This window comes from Sciurus carolinensis, chromosome 13, assembly GCF_902686445.1.
Source record: "Sciurus carolinensis chromosome 13, mSciCar1.2, whole genome shotgun sequence".
In the NCBI taxonomy this organism is placed as follows: domain Eukaryota; kingdom Metazoa; phylum Chordata; class Mammalia; order Rodentia; family Sciuridae; genus Sciurus; species Sciurus carolinensis.
The window spans coordinates 58,915,187-58,932,385 of record NC_062225.1 but is presented as its reverse complement, the minus strand read 5'-3'; the positions used below and the strand labels follow the sequence as shown (position 1 = coordinate 58,932,385).

The 17,199-nt window shown below is 38.9% G+C and overlaps 1 protein-coding gene across 2 annotated transcripts in view; it reads right to left on the bottom strand.

Annotated features, from left to right (window-relative positions):
- Positions 1-17,199, bottom strand: part of Thada (THADA armadillo repeat containing) — a 325,608-nt gene that overhangs the window by 158,088 nt on the left and 150,321 nt on the right. The window contains exons 27-28 of one of the 2 annotated variants that reach the window (XM_047521875.1): positions 15,605-15,694; positions 14,078-14,209 (exon numbers count right to left, since the gene is read on the bottom strand). In XM_047521875.1, the coding sequence (XP_047377831.1) occupies positions 14,078-14,209; positions 15,605-15,694 (222 nt within the window). The remainder of the gene's footprint in view (positions 1-14,077; positions 14,210-15,604; positions 15,695-17,199) is intronic. The other variant, XM_047521876.1, reaches the window with a different exon arrangement.

The following is a 17,199-nucleotide window of genomic DNA, read 5'->3' as shown; positions in this document are numbered from 1 at the left end:
GGAGGTGGATCACCTGGATTCAAATCCACACCTTATCACTTACCGGCAGAATGAGCTAGGGCACATTTCTAAATTTTCTTCTGCCTGGCCTTCCCCCTCCCTAAATAATAATAACAATGACAACAAGTTCACAGTGTCATTGTGATGATTAAATGAGTTAGTATGTGTAAGGTCCTAAGACAGTGCCTGGCCCATAGTAAACATTTGCTAATTGTTATCATTAATCACTAACAACGATGGAAAAAAATAAAAGCAAAAAAGATAGGGACAAGAAGCATCACAGCACATCATGACAAAACCCTGGGTCCGACTCAACACTGCATTTTTCTAGTGCCTGACACATTTGATGTTCCCAATAAATATCTGTTGAGTGAGTGACTCACAATCCCTAACTCCTTCAACAATCACTTTTTTACTGTGGATAGATTAGATTTATTCCTCCTGGGCTCTGGCTTGTCATCCAGCTTTTTCCATCTCCAAAGAAAGTCACCAACACCTGGCACTTGCTAGCTCACACTGATGATATTCCACCTAAGGGAAAAAAAAATCATTTCGCCCTACCTAAAGGCCTTTCAGAAGAAAGTGATTTTTTTTTTAAAGACCAGCGCTCCTTTGTTATTGAGCAGGCATGAGGGCTGGGGTTGTAGTTCAGTGGTAGAGCGCCCCTGAGAGATACACTGCCTAGCAGGCATCAGGACTGGTTCCATTCCCAGCACTGGGAAAGAAAGAAAATGAGGAGAGGGAGGAAGAGAAGGAGGAGAAAAGAAAAGCAAATTGAGCAAGCATGAACAGTCAGTTAGAGTGAAGGAGCCTCTGTGAGGCCAGATTCAATCATTTCCTTTGGAGAAGGGAACTTCCAGCCACGTGAATGGAGTGTGATGTCAGACAATATATGTGACAAGGACGGCTGGATGCTCAGCCCTCAGTGTGCAAGGTAACTAAAACTGCTGACTTTGGGTGCCCCTGGCAAGGCAAAAGGAGCTGTCCAATAAGGGGTACATGACTATAATTCCAGTGATCTGGGAGACTGAGGTAAGAGGATTCCAAGTTTGAGGTCAGCCTTTGCAACTTTGTAAGATCCTAAGAAACTTAGTGAAATTCTGTCTCAACATGAAAAATAAAAAGGGCTGAGGATGTGGCTCAGTGGCAGAGCACCTCTGGGTTCAATTCCCAGTGTATGTGTGTGTAGGGGGGGGGGGAGCAAGCTACATTTGACTCTACTGAGTTCCAGATCTAGAATTGACTCATCAGTGTAGGTGTGTGGTAACTCCAGAGAGTGCATGAGAGTGAAAAAGAAGTGGGCTGAGGGCAGGACAGAGAGGCACATCAAGGTCTGAAAGGCAACAGGAAGAAGCAGGAAGAAGTGGCCAGAGAAGGCCACTGAGGAAAAGTGTCATAAGAAAGGAAGTTTACAACAGTGTCAACTCCAGATACAAACCAAAAAGATGACTGCAAAGCATCCAATGGCTTTTGTAACTAGGAGGTCACTCCAATTTCGCCTCAGTAGGTACAGTTTCAGTAAAGTGGTATAAGGAGTTGGCCGCAGTGGTCTGAGGAATGACTGGGAGGAGAGGAAGTAGGATCCTGTGAACACAGAATTTTTTCCAATATTTGGCCACAGAAGGTGCCTGCAGGCCTCTATTCTCTTGCAAATAAGAGATAAGAACAAGGGTGTTAGACAAGGGCACAGAGCAGGCCCTCAGTACATATATTTCATGATGATAAAGAGTGCTCGCAAACTCAAGTGAGATGAGAACACACGGTAAAACCAATGCTTACTCAAGCCGATCTGTGTCCGTTTACTCTTGTCCTCTCTTTCATGAGAGGGGCCCTCCAATTTAATCACATATTTTTCATATTTTCATTCCACACAGTCATGCAATAGTGTAAACATTCTCCAATGCCGTAAATAAACTTTTTGATCATAAAAAAAGAAGGCATATATTGTAACTTAGAGAGAGAAAAGCAGTTGGGAATCTCATGTTCCAGGTGAGTGAGAAAAAGAAGCTAGGGAGGAACAAGCAAAAGCATGCAGGTCACAGTGCATCTTGTACTGCTGACATGACTAATGAAGCCTGTTTTAACTAGATTATAAAGGAAGAAGTCCCTGCTTAGCTGAGGTTTTGTTTTCTGCAGTTTCAGTTACCCAGGGTCCAAAAATACTACATGGAAAATTCCAGGATTAAACAATTGTGTACCATTTTGAAATATGCCACCCTGCTCTGTCCCACCAGAGATGTGAATCAGCCCTCTGTGCAGCGTATCCACACTACAGATGCTACCCACCCGTGAAGAGACAGTCACCTGACTTATCAGACTGACCATGGCAGTGCTTGTGACCAACACAGTGTTTGGGTTCAAGTCATATTATACCTAATAATGGCCCACACATAAAAGCAGTGATGCTGACACTTCAAATAGGCCCAAGGTAAGTTGTAAGGTGCTTCCTAAAAAGTGGAAGTTCTCGCTGGGGATATAGCTTAGTTGGTAAAGTGCTCGCCTTGCATGCACAAGGCCCTGAGTTCAATCCCTGGCACACACAAAAAAAGTGGAAGTTCTCAACTTAATAAGGAAAAAGGGTGATCAGGTTGCTGGCAAGATTTATGATAAGAACAAATGAAGTAGTCCCTGTGAAACTGTAAAGAGAGAAAAAAGAAATTCATGGTATTTTTTCTGCCACAATTTAAGTTACAGCAGCTAGTATGTAGTATTTAATTAAGGTGGAAGGTACATTAAATTTGTGTATGTATGCATGTATAGTAACAAACACAGTTTTTTGTTTTTTTTTTTTTTTGCGGTGCTGGGGATTTGAACCCAGGGCCTTGTGCTTGTGAAGCAAGCACTCTACCAACTGAGCTATATCCCCAGCCCCCACAAACATAGTTTATGTAGGATTTGGTACTACCTATAGTATCAGACACCCATTGGGGGTCTTGAACTTGTCCTCTGAGACTAAAGTTGGAAGGGGGTCTACTATAGTCTAGCAAGGGTCAAGGCTCAGAAGCAGAGTAGAAAAAACTATGCCAGTCAGGGGAAGATAACCAAAACATACTATGAAGTTATTTTCCATGTCTTCATTCGAAGCATACTATAATTAATCTCTGCCTATTTTATTTCCTAATTCATATTCTGTCTGAAAAGAAAAATATATATATATACTTCTGGTCTTAAAATGTCACCTACTACACAGGATAAAACGACTGCATTGTCATCACTTGGAACTTAGAACTGTGAAATCCTTAAGTTAGCATTAAAAATGCCTGCTGAGCCCCTTGTCTACTATTTTTGAGAAAATATTTATGACCAAGAAAATGAAAGTTCCTTATGGAAAAATATTGCTAAAGCATTTAAAAAATTTAACTATTACTAAATTTACACTTTCCCCCATTACTCTTCAGTATTTCCACAAGACTTAAAGGCCATCTTTGGGGTAAATACTATTCTTTATTAAAGTTACCAAAGATTCTACATCAATGGTTTCTCCCGTTAAACAACAAGCCATTTATTTTGTGCACTTCTTGGGTCACCCATGGTTCAAGTGGAAGCAAAGCTCTTTATGATGACTTCCAAGTTATGAATCATTAAAGCTCTGTCACAATCTTCCCTTTGTTGGGCCCCACTGTCTATAGAGTTGATGGCCTGACTTCGCTCTCACATAAAATCACCATGAGAGACTTCTAAAAGTCCTCAAGATGGCGGGCTGAATTCCCTTCTTTTCCCCTGCTCTGCTATTTGGGAAACCTTCCTGAACTTCTGGAACCCACTAAGCCTTGTCCTTAGGGTGTATATCCTATAAGGAAGTGGTTAATATACATGGTCAGGTCTACAGGCCTGTGCTTTCTCTCACCAGTTAGATTGGATATTCTTTAAGGAGTAAGACCTTTTTCTTTACTTTGCATTTTACCCAAGACCTAACACCACTAGGTACACAAGGAATGTTTAGCAAACAATCAACTGATTGGATTCTACCTTTTAGAGTGAATGGCAGCAATAGGCCACAGATTATCATCATTGTCAGAAATTTCACCTAAGAATGAGATTGTTTGAGATCAAATCACTTGTTCTAACATGAACTGAATTGGCCTGTTAAAGTTAACAGATAACATTTAAGAAAAGCTGGTCCCTACAAGTTTTGTTTTTCTAGCTTGCTTTGTCAATGCATTCCATAAGAGGTGAACTCCTCATTCCTCTTGCTCAAAAACATACTCAGAAAAAGGTCTTAAAGAGATCTGGCATCGGAGATGAAATTGGCTGGGCCCCTCTCTAGGAACTGAGAGAAAAAAATTGGTGACAGACAACAGAGTATATCTTTATGCCAAAACTCGCTGCAAAACAGCCATACAAGACAAAAAAACATGATTTCCTTCCACGTGCTGAACCTCAGCTACTGCTCTGTGGAATTGAGAAATTCAGAAGGTCACAGCGCCGCTCTCCAAATAAAAAAACTAGGCAGAGTCACAGGTAAGGAGGCAGAGTAGATAGCTGCCTAGAGTGATTCCATCAGCACTGGGAAAAAACCTTCTAATCTCTGCTTCTATGTCTTCCCTATTTAAGACCTAAAATGCCACCACCAGAGTATCATGACTTTATTTCAAATATATGTCCCTGTGATACAATTAGCTTCAAGGAAACTAACACTGGGATCATTGACATGTCTGTGAAAATATGAGCGGGCACAAGTTTGGCCCACAGGCAAAAAGGAAAACTGAGCGGCTGAAAACCCCCTGAGCAGAAATGACATCTGCATCTTGACATTTGGCCCAAAGCCTGACCTGGTGTCACACAGTCACACTATTTAAACCAAGGGGTCAGGGTTTTCAGACTGAAGAAGTAGCAGGTTCCTTCTTTCACCTAAAAACTCTTAGCAAATGAGAATAGTGCAGGGAGACTCATTCCCTATACTCTCTCACCTTCCCTAAGCCTCCTGGAACTCAATGGTAGTCACAGGAAGGGTGGAGTCTGGGATTTCTACACTGATGTTAATATTCTTCATTAACAGTACTGGCAAAGCCCGATTCTTAGGTGTTTCTACTTTTGCAATGGGCAAGGCTTGGGGACTCTGGTACTCTCTCTGCAGGTATTTCTATTCAAAAAGTTCCCTCTGGTAAGTATGGACCACAAAGAGTTATCTATTTCAATCAATAAAGAAAAGCATCTCTGACTTTTCAAAGACTCACATGTTTCTTATGCTGCTCAGAAAACAAATGTGTCTTAAGCCAACATCTGGAATAGAGAAAAATACAGCAACCACAAAAAAAAGATAATTAAATTAATAAGGAATGCTTTTCAGACATAACATCACATAGGCCAAAAAATGTTTTCAGAACAAAGTTATAGAAGTTATTTAGAAGCTAAATTTAGGTGGATTAATTCCTGGAGGGTATCACTTAGGAGCAGATCACCATAACCTTGTGGACCAAACTAAAAACTGCACCCCAAATTCTACTCTTTGGGAAATTAACCCATTAAAAAATGTGCAAATATGCATCGCAGGTTTAGAGGGAGATTGTATCATGTCATTCACTGCCCATTTAGAATCTATACCTGAGTGGTTCCACTGTTCTGAAATAAAACATCCCAAATAAAGGTCTGATGGTCATCTAGCCTAACTACAGACACACTGCAAAAATCCTTTAGAAAATATGCCCAATGTATGATCAGTTTTCCTCTAATACTTTCACTATAGGGTTCAGCATTAGGAAAATCTGTTCACTTCCTTGATGGAGAATGCTGACTTTCACGAACTCTTCTTTATATTAAAAGCTGAAATCTCCAACTTTTCTTTTAGGAGGGGAAAAAAAGAAATCGTGTGCCTTCTGCCATATGGCGGCCTCTCAAGTATGTAAAGACAATTACTGTGTTGCCTCTAAGTCTTCTCCATTCAAATGGTTTCCAGATGTTTAGCTTCCTCCTCATGTTGGTCACCTCCCATGGATAAATATTAGTTTATCAATGACCCTTCTAAAATGGGGATACCAGAGCACAATAATAAACAGAATAATGTAAGTTTAGTCTAAGCATCAGAGTTCAGGGGGATTATAGCCTCTGCTATCTAAAAGTGGTAGTTGTCACACTGCTGTCTCACAGGCCACAAGGAAATCCCATTCTGCAAGACTTTTTACTGTTGTTTTTTTAAAAAAAATCTATAAAGCCAGATATCCCTCATTCTGCATGTGTATGATTTTGAATTTTTAAAAATCAGAATATGATACCAATCTCTATTAAATGTTATCTTGATAGTCTCAGTCCATCAATCCAAAGCTATTTTGAATGTTACTTTTCAATTATGGACTATATCAGACATACAAAAAAAAATAGAACACATCACAAATTAATTGAAACCGAGTACAAGGCATCTCAATTGTACCCTTCCCCTCCAGTCACACAGAGGTAATGGCCACATGGCTGAATTTGTGTTTGTCATGCCTATGCTTGAAAACTATTTTGAATTTTGATTCTCTTGCCTGTAATGTTTACTTCATACACAAATTTGATAAACTATGCAATCTAGTCTGTTTTCACTAAAGTAATTCAAATATCAAATAAAGCTGCACTGTCTAAATCCACCAGCCTAGTAATGCCATCAATGATGAGGTGACTCAGGCATGACTTATTCTTAGGGAATCCTTACTAGTTTTCATCACATGGAGTACAGAGCACTTGCAAGTGATACATTTAATGATCCAGTCTAAAATAATTGGTATCGACACAACTGTTTGGTATTTAATAAAATATGCCTTTTCCCTTGCTTGTGAAAAATCCTTCCACAGGCCCCAGGCACAACAATCCCATCCCACACTTCCCCCAAATTACTGATATGGTTGTGGGCTCACTTGCACCTCATTTATCTAGATACAGGCATATGCATTCACTCACAGGCCATGGGGTCTCTCTATTTTTTAGCAGCTCACCTACAGGGGTTTCTTTCTAGTTTATTAGCAGAGACATGCCAAAATAAGGGCAAAAAAGTCTGTTCTCCTAGATTTTAAATGTCCCCAACAGAAAGAAACAATACATGTCTAGGGTGAATGTGTAAAGATCTGATCATTACACATTATGTACATGTATTGAAAGGATACATTGTTGCCCTAAATATATAAATTGCATATATACATATATCAATTGAACATTAAAGAAATATTTTTAAGGAAGTGTTCTCTCTCCCTCTCTTCTCTCTCCATTATACTATCAACCCCTTCCCCTCTCTAGAACTTTTCTTAACAAGCAAACTTAGAAATACTATTTCATAAGCAGGATTATTTATTCCCATTACACAGATCTACAGCCTGAAGCATACAGGGTTCTCCTACATGGGTCTTCTATTAATCTGAGAAGCTTTCTCCCACATTTTTTGGCTTACTTACAACTCTATGATTTGAACAGAAAAATATATGTCCCCCTTCTCTTCTTATCAATCCAGGCTCCTCTCATATGGCTTTAGAGGTTTTAGAACCTGCAGCAGGGGACAGAAAGATGGGCTTCCACAGCAATCCCTAAAAGGCAGTCAGGGGAGGGAAGTTCACAGTCCAGGAAGGTCTCAGGTCACAGGCTCATGAGGCCAGAGCAAACCTAGGTAACAACCAGGCCTCTATCTTAATTTGACACAAAAGGAAACAGGGTCAGAGAGGGGAATTCACAATATAAGCAAAATGTCAGAACTTATATTAGAACATAACATTCCTCAAAGGCCAGGTAAAATATGAAACTTAAACTGGGCCTCTTTTCTACATAACCAGTAACCAGTGGGATACAAAATGTGGCTCTAATATAGTAGGACTAGGAATTCCTTGAGTACTTCAGAGATACACAGATCTGCTCAGACAAAAAAGTCACAATCCCAAAATTCGTTTAATTTTTCCGTGACTCAGTCTAGCTGAGCATCCAAACCTGTATGAGGTAGAGAAAGGTACCACAACACACATACACACAAACAACCTCACAGAAACCCCATAACTATTTTTGCATGCAAAGAGATTAAGATTTATTTGGAAAGACTAAGCACTGAGCATGACGGTATGTTACAGTCATGATGAATGACAAGAAAAGAGGTTTAATGACAAAGACTACAGAAGAGGGGAGGTGGTCAGGAGCTGAGATGGAGAGAAAAGGAGAAATCTTCTGACTTTCAGCTCAGCAGTGCTGAGTCACTCTGTGCTTCCATCATCTCTCTGTAAAGCTAATCTTGCCCTTTACTTATCTACAAGGATGCTGGGAATATGGCTTATAGAAATGTGATGTGCAGTCTTCAAGGAGAGTTCCCAGTTTTACAATCACAAATGGAAGGAGAAGCCAGCTACCATCTCCTGCAAAAACCCAACGTGACACTATGGAAAAATAAGCTGTTCCACTTCTTAACCTGGGTAAGGAACAAAGTGATAATCCCTGAATTATCTTTCAAGGAAAGCAAAACAAGATTCAATATTATTTCCCAATGACACAGGTTTAAAAGAATCAGCTCCTAATTTTTATACTCCCACCCTTCTCTCTTATAAGACTGGAACAATCCAAAGGTTCCATGAAATATTTTTAAAATATATAAAACACATATTTTTCCATTCTTTGATTGTCAGATTTTCATATTTCATCTACAATAGTTTCTCCTGCACAGGTCCCTAAGGGTAATTTCTATACCATGTGTTTAAGACTGTATTGCTATTTGTACTTTAGTATTTGTCAGAGAAAGAGTGGATTTCATTGAAAACTTGTCTAAAGAGAACAATGACAAAAAAACGGATTTGGAAAAAGTTGTGCTAAAAGTCATTTGTAATGAAAATAAGTCTAAAGGGGGAAGACCTTTGGTGAGGGTAGGAGGGAACACCTTTTAAAAGCACCCACAAAAGCAAATGCAAGGCAGCATCAGGGTTTCTCTACAGATATTAATCAGATGCTGCAATTTCAGTTTTCAGCAATTGAGGTACTTTCTCAACTGCTCCCCGCCCACCCCCCACAGACCACCAGACTACTGCAGAGTAAAGAGCTCCAAGTGTCACAACTAGAAAATGACAGATCCTGGACAGAACCCAGTCTCTTGAGTCCTGGGTCTTTGCTATGTTCAGGACTCAAGGGTCCTAAGTTTGGGGCATACAATTCTTCAATGGAAACCTGAAACTCGCCTGTGAAAGGAAATTCAAAGATGCATGTCAGAAGATTTCTTAGTCTCTGAAAAGACTTCTAGTGTCTAGAAAGTCCCAGACTAGTGGGCACTGGTGAACTGTTTTCACAGAGCCATTCACACTTGCTTTGAAAATGTGAATTACTCTGCTTTCTGGTATTGCAACTGAAGCGTGAACAGTCCTAAACCAGAGTCATCATATAAACATGGTAAAGGGCTGCGGACCCAGATCCAGTACAGCATCAGGCACATAAAATACAGTGGATTAAAGAAAATTTGTAAACAAGATGTTGGGATTAATATTATCATTTTTGTCTTAAGATGCTGCAACATGTACACACTGCACATGCACACACACACACACACACTTAGAAAATCCAAAACAGCAATTTCTAAGATTTCAGTTAACAAAGAAAATCAAATAAGCTTGGATATATTCTTAAATGTGGAATAAAGGACTAAAAATACAAACAATATTTACCAATGCAGAGAGGACAGAGATAGCATGTGAGATAAATCAAGGGAAATAAAAAGCTCTTGTTAGGCTTTTAATCATCTTTGCATTGTACAATTTATTTTAGTATGGTCAGAGCAACTCTCACAACTCCCACAAGCTGAAAATTTTCTCTTTAGCAAGATTCAGAGTATCCTTGGGCCTGAAAGAGCTCTTCCAAGTACTTATGTTACCATTAATGAAGCTATCAAGATAAAACACCACCCATTCCCTGTGTGTACATCCGTATTTTCAGCAGTTACTCCAAGTCAAAATGGCCCAATCTTTACCAGAACCATAAACGCTGTTTTGTAATAACAGGCTTCACAATCAATCTTTTACATTCTTCATTCCTATAGCAGACTGATGCTACTCAGAACCGGGTTTTCTAATTCTAATCTAGGCTCCTTCCATTTACCACAGTAGATGGTCAAGGAAGAAGAGGCAGACTTCCTCTGTATCTATCTGGCCATGGACCAACCACCCCACACGTCTGTCTGATTACATATGGCTTGTCAACTAATCAGCTAATCTTTAGTACTGGCAAAGCAAAAGAAGGAGCAATCCCACCAAAGGATACACCCTGAAAATGGCCTGTATTCAGATGCTGCAACTGTGGGTATAGAGTCTTCATCTCTCTTAGTTGCATAAATTTCAAGCCTCACAGGCACATTCAATGTGGCTTAAGTGCATGGCAACTCAAAAGGGAGCCAGTTATTTTGGTGTAATAGAGAACATATAATACTCCTGACAAAGCCCTGCACTCTTGGGTTCAAATTTCAACCCTGCACCTGGTTCACTCTCTGAACCTCAATTTCCTTGATGGGAAAATAGGGGTGCCAGTTCCTTCTCTCGAAGTCATGGTAAACAAAATGCCCAGTGTCTGGCAAAAAAACAAGGGTCAACAAAGATTGGACTACTTTCTATTGACCTCTCTGCTCAGAATACTTCATTGCTTATTTTCTACACTTCTGGGTCAAAATCTACTTCTTACAAACCCCTTAAAGAGCCTAACCAAGTATAATTGAGTATGACCCTATTCTTGTCTATTTATTAAGTGTCTTCATGTGTATGGCTCTGATGATGTTTAAGATTCCAAATGTAATCTTGCTATTCAAAGTGTGGTCCTTAGACCAGTAGCATTGGATTACCTGGAAGTTTGTGTGAAAGGAACATTTTCAGGCCCACCCCAGACTCTATTGAATCCAAATTTACGAGATTCCCAAGTGGTATGTTTATATCTTAAAATCTGAAAAACACTGTTCTATTATACACACACAGACCCTCCATGAATCCTAGCCTAGTGACTGACTGAGGAACAATGCAGAGCTTCTGCTCTGGTGGTGCACTATAAATCTGCATTCAGGCAGAAAGCAACTATTGACTATAGCAATTTCATCAGGACAATATAATTGAAAACTTCTTAGTGTCTTTGGAGTTGTAAAAAACAACACACTAAGTACAGTAGCTTCAAAGCAGTGTTGAAATCTTCTGTATTAATGTAATTTTGTTATATAGATTAGCTGCTTTGAAGATACTAAGTAATATGTGCATTCTGATGATATGTAAACAAATAAATTTGGGAAGATATTTTCTTTTTTTTTTTTTTTTTTTTTTTTTTTTTTTTTAGTATATTCTTTTTTTTTTTTTTTTTTATTCTATATTTTTTTTACGTTTACATAGGGTAATGATGTTTATTATATTTTTCCCCTCCCCCCAACCCCTCCCACCCCTCCCACCCCTCCCACCCCTCTTTTCCCTCTACACAGTCCTTCTTTCCTTCATTCTTACTGCTCTCCTTAGCCTAACTCTAAACCTAACCCTAAACCTAATGCTAGCCCCTCCCACCCCCCATTATATGTCCTCATCCGCTTATCAGCGAGATCATTTGTCCTTTAGTTTTTTGAGATTGGCTTATCTCACTTAGCATGATATTCTCCAATTTCGACCATTTGCCTACAAATGCCATAATTTTATCATTCTTCATTGCGGAGTAATATTCCATTGTATAAATATGCCACAGTTTCTTTATCCATTCATCAACTGAAGGGCATCTAGGTTGGTTCCACAATCTGGCTATGGTGAATTGAGCAGCAATGAACATTGATGTGGCTGTATCTCTGTAGTATGCTGATTTTAAGTCCTTTGGGTATAGGCCAAGGAGTGGGATAGCTGGGTCAAATGGTGTTTCCATTCCAAGCTTTCTGAGGAATCTCCACACTGCTTTCCAGAGTGGTTGTACTAATTTGCAACCCCACCAGCAATGTATGAGTGTTCCTTTTTCACCACATCCTCGCCAACACCTATTGTTGCTTGTATTCTTGATAATCGCCATTCTAATTGGGGTGAGATGAAATCTTAGGGTGGTTTTGATTTGCATTTCCCTTATTACTAGGGATGTTGAACATTTTTTCATATCTGGTGATTACTTGTACATCTTCTTCTGTGAAGTGTCTGTTCATTTCCTTAGCCCATTTGTTGATTGGATTATTTGTATTCTTCGTGTAGAGTTTTTTGAGTTCTTTATAGATTCTGGAAATTAGCGCTCTATCTGAGGTATGGTTGGCAAAGATATTCTCCCACTCTGTAGGCTCTCTCTTCACATTTCTGATAGTTTCCTTTGCTGAGAGAAAGCTTTTTAGTTTGAATCTATCCCAGTTGTTTATTCTTGCTTTTATTTCTTGTGCTATGGGAGTCCTGTTAAGGAAATCTGATCCTGAGCCAACAAGTTGAAGATTTGGACCTACTTTTTCTTCTATAAGATGCAGGGTCTCTGGTCTGATTCCGAGGTCCTTGATCCATTTTGAGTTGAGTTTTGTGTAGGGTGAGAGATAGGGGTTTAGTTTCATTCTATTGCATATAGTTTTCCAGTTTTCCCAGCACCATTTGTTGAAGAGGCTATCTTTTCTCCATTGCATATTGTTGGAACCTTTGTCTAGTATGAGAAAATTGTATTTATTTGGGTTTGTGTCCATGTCCTCTATTCTGTACCATTGATCTACCTGTCTATTTTGGTACCAATACCATGCCGTTTTTGTTACTATTGCTTTGTAGTAGAGTTGAAGATCTGGTATTGCAATACCCCCTGCTTCACTCTTGCTACTGAGGATTGCTTTAGCTATTCTAGGTTTTTCAATGCGGTAATTTCTGGCTTGCAACCCATCACAGACTGATAAGTTAAAAAATTTTCTACCAAGGGAAAGTTTTCCACACAGACTGATGACAAGTTCTACGCCATCTTTCTGTTTCTAATGTATACTGTGATTCTCTTCAAAGGCCTTTTCCCCCTTATATCAACTCTCTAAAACTGTATCTTGGGTTTTTTTAAACACAGATATTCATTAAAGAACACTTTTAAGGTCCTTGAAAGTAAAACTGACCACCCAAATTCCTAAAATGAATCACCAAATGCTGGATGAGGGAGACTGGTAACTTTGTGTATCAGGAAACAAAAACTAGTCTGAGTGAGTCATCTTTGTGATCAAAGATAACACAGCCACAGCCGGGGCTTGTTGTGAACAAATGGCCATGGCAATCACATGTCAGAATCTTGTGTTTAATGGTTCTCACATTAAAATGTGTAAGTCAGCTCTGTGAAATAAGGAAGTGGAACCCAGAGTACCACATAAATAAAAAACACTTAGGTTTGGTATTCTTATCCTTCTGCTCCAAGTCCATTTCAATTTTCAGTAGATATAATAAAATGAAGTTGTTGTTTTGTCAAGAAACAAGCAGAAAGGTCAAAGTTAACCAATATGATAGGCTTCCAAAGTGTTTTTCAAGAAAATGTGAATATTTTTTGAGGTCTACTTACTAAGGTGTTTAATCCAAAATGAAAACCATGATTAGAAGGTGGCAGATAGCTCCCAAATGTAATAATGCCTGGGGTCACAAGCTCCAGAAGTAGGAAAGCCCATTTCTGAATTCCATGCATATTCTATGTTTATGTTTCTTTCTCAGCCCACTCCAAGCTTGAAGGAGATGAGTGGGAACTTGTACTACATGGCATTGCCATCAACAAGCCACCACCTGTATGCCCTAGCACATTCCTCCAAGTGAACAGCCAGGTGTCCTGATGTCCTCTTGAACTGCTGAACAGGGGATATATGCCAGGAGCAAGTCTGCACCATGCTGGCTGAGCTCAACACAGAGATAATGCAAACACCCAGGCTATGTTTTTCAAGAGGAGTATCTCATATCAGTACCACACACTCACTAGCAGGAAGGTCTCCAAGGAAAACAGTTTACACAGTAGGTGCACCCATGAGAGAAGAGCTTTCCTCTGAAACACTGGAGAGCAGTCAGGGCAGGGGCAAGAAGCCTCATGCATATGCAAGATCTCTCCCAAGGTAAAAAATAAATGAATTAATTAAAAACTATTATATAATAATTTCTGAAATAGAAAAGAAGCTAACATACCCCCATAAAATACCCACGACCACCCTCACTATTACCATGTGGCATGACACTACCTCATAATGAAGGGAACAAAAGGTGCCATGCTGAGAGCAGAAGAAGTGCCATCCATCGGGGAAGGGTAGAGTCTCTCCAACACCAAAAGCAAGAGGAACATGCTTGGATGACGATCTGGTTCTGCCAGATCACTGAAAAAAAGTGATTGTACACAAAAGATTTGAACTTTAAGAACTGAGGCACTATCTTCAAAAACACGTTCTCATTAAGTAATTATGTATATGAAGTGAGACTCTTGATCATTAAGTAATTACGTATATGAAGTAAGTTTTCCCTTTTTTCCCTTTTTTCTCTATTCACTTTATATCTTCCTAGTGTTCATCAAAAGGAAAAAAAAAATAGCAGAGCCTGCTATCCTAGAGTATGAAATGTGAAACTTCTGGTGTCCAAACGTATTTAAGAAAGCATGAACATACTAGGGCCAGAGAAATCTGTCTGCACAAACTAATGTGACGAAATATATCATAAACAGAAGAAAAACTCATTGATATAATTTTATTTTCTCATTACAGACCACTCACATATGTTCACATCAAGTGAACACACTGCTGATGGAACACAATGGCACGTGTTCTAATGTTCATACTAAAAATCCCACTACCCCGGCTACAGGATGTGGTTGAAAGGGCAATGATGAACTTTTCTATCTGCCCCGATGAGACTGGAAGCTCTCCTAATAACTTACTTTGTGTTTCCGAAGTCACTGTCCATTTTACTTTTGCTCAGATGGACCACTACCACTTCTGAGCACAGCAGACAAGATTAGTCAGCCAACTGCTACAGTTTCACAGTGGTAGGTTGCAATATGCCAGCAATCAGAAATGACAAGTACCCATTCAGTGAACTCAGTATATAAATCAACTGATTTTTAAAAATAAAAGGAAGAAAATAATTCTTAAAAGAAATCATCATGTGCTTCTAAGAAGCTAGTTTCTATGTAACACTGAAAGAGGATTAAATTTAACAAAATTTAACATAGAATAGGATTTTTAAAATATCAAATCAGGGGCTGTGGTTGTGGCTCAGTGGTAAAGCACTTGGCTAGCATGCATGAGGCACTGGGTTCAACCCTCAGCACCATATAAAAATAAATAAATAAAATAAAAGTATTGTGTTCATCCATAACTAAAAATATTCTTTTAAAATATCAAATCAAATGTAAAAATAGGATTTTACACAACTTTTAAGGTACAAATCTACAGAGAGCCAGGAAACATGATATAATTATAAAAAGCACCATTTTTTTAAAAATGTCATCTGTAAGGAAGAAGTTGAATAAAAACTGTTGCCTAGGCTGGGGTTGTAGCTCAGTGGTAGAGCACTTGCCTAGTATGTGTGAGGCCCTGGGTTTGATTCTCAGCACCACATGAAAATAAAATAAAGATCCACTGACAATTAAAAAAAAAGAAAAGAAAAGAGATAAAGAAAAAATATATATATATAAACTGTTGCCTAGAAGAAAAATCTTGATTAATAAAGTACTTCACCACCTAACTTCGCTTTGCCTCACCCTATTTTCTTCTTACCTGTCCACTGTACTGGCTACAGATTCCAGCTGTTTGAGAAGGAAGGGGTAGAGTTCTGGGAAACGAGAGAAAAACTCTCTGCCTGTCATTCTGCGGAGAGAGAAAAAAATAAATTAGTATCGTCTATTTCCCCTGATCGGATATACCACCCCCCCACACATACACTTTAAAGAAAGATAACTAAGGTCATTTGTTTGGATATTTAATGCAAGTTAAAAACAAAACCTATAGCATCTTAAATTTAACAGAAATGAAACATAATTTCAACTTTGGAAGTGATCTGGATTTATGGACTTCTATCTCCAAATTTAAGATTACATATATTTATGAATATTTGATATTAATTCTGTCAGGAAAAAATATTTAACATGTGAAAATGCCAAGTTTGTGCAATTGATTTGAACTATGCATACAGTCAATACTTGATTGAGACTTACTCAGCTTTGGTGATAAGGGTAGGTCTAGAACAAGGCTTCCCAACCTTAGCATCAAGCATTTTTGGACCAAATAACTCTTTGTTTTGGTGGGCAGTGGTCTCTACCAAATAGATGCCAATAGCATGATACTCCTCCCTCCAATCATGACAATCAAAATATTTCCAGACATTGCCAAATGTCCCAGTGAGACAAAACAGTCTCTGACTCAATGGCAATTATTAAGAATATAAGTAACAATAAATGTTGGTGAGGACGTGGGGAAAAAGGTACACTCATACATAGCTGGTGAGACTGCAAATTGGTGCAACCACTCTGGAAAGCTGTATGGAAATTCCTCAGAATATTTGGAATGAAACCACCATTTGACCCAGTTATCTCGTTCCTCAACATATACCCAAAGGACTTTAAAATCCACATACTATAGTGACACAACCACAACAATGTTTATAGCAGTTCATTCACAATAGCCAAGCTATGGAACCAACCTAGGTGCCCTTCAACAGATGAATGGATAAATAAAAAGTGGTACATATACATAACAGAATATTACTCAGTCATAAAGAAGAATGAAATTATGGAATTTGCTGGTAAATGGATGGAACTGGAGACTATCATGCTAAGTGAAATAAGCTAATTCCCCAAAACCAAAGGCCAAATGTTCTCTGATATGCGGATACTGACTTATAATACCTGGTGGGGCGGGGAGGGGAGGTTCACCAGACTGGATAGGGCAGACTGGCAGAAAGGAGAGGGGATGGAAATGGGAAAGACAGTAGAATGAACCAGACATAACTTTCCTATGTTCACATATGAATACTCAACCAGTGTAACTCTACATCATGTACAACCACAAGAATGAGAAGTTATACTCCATGTATGTATAATATGTCAAAATACACTCTACTGTTATGTGTATCTAAAAAGAACAAATGGTCTCTGACTGAGAATCACTGCTCTGGAGAAGGGTTACCAGGGGTACAGTCTTGGCATATGAGGATCTGGAGCTATACCTAAAAGGATTGCCTTTTCTTTGTTATAAAAACTATTCTTGAACTTTGCCAAGGTTCTAAAAATAGTCCCACAGACTGTGCAAGTTACCAAAAAGCTCAAACTGAAAATAACATTTAGAAAAATAGTCTGTCTCTGTAACTATTAAAG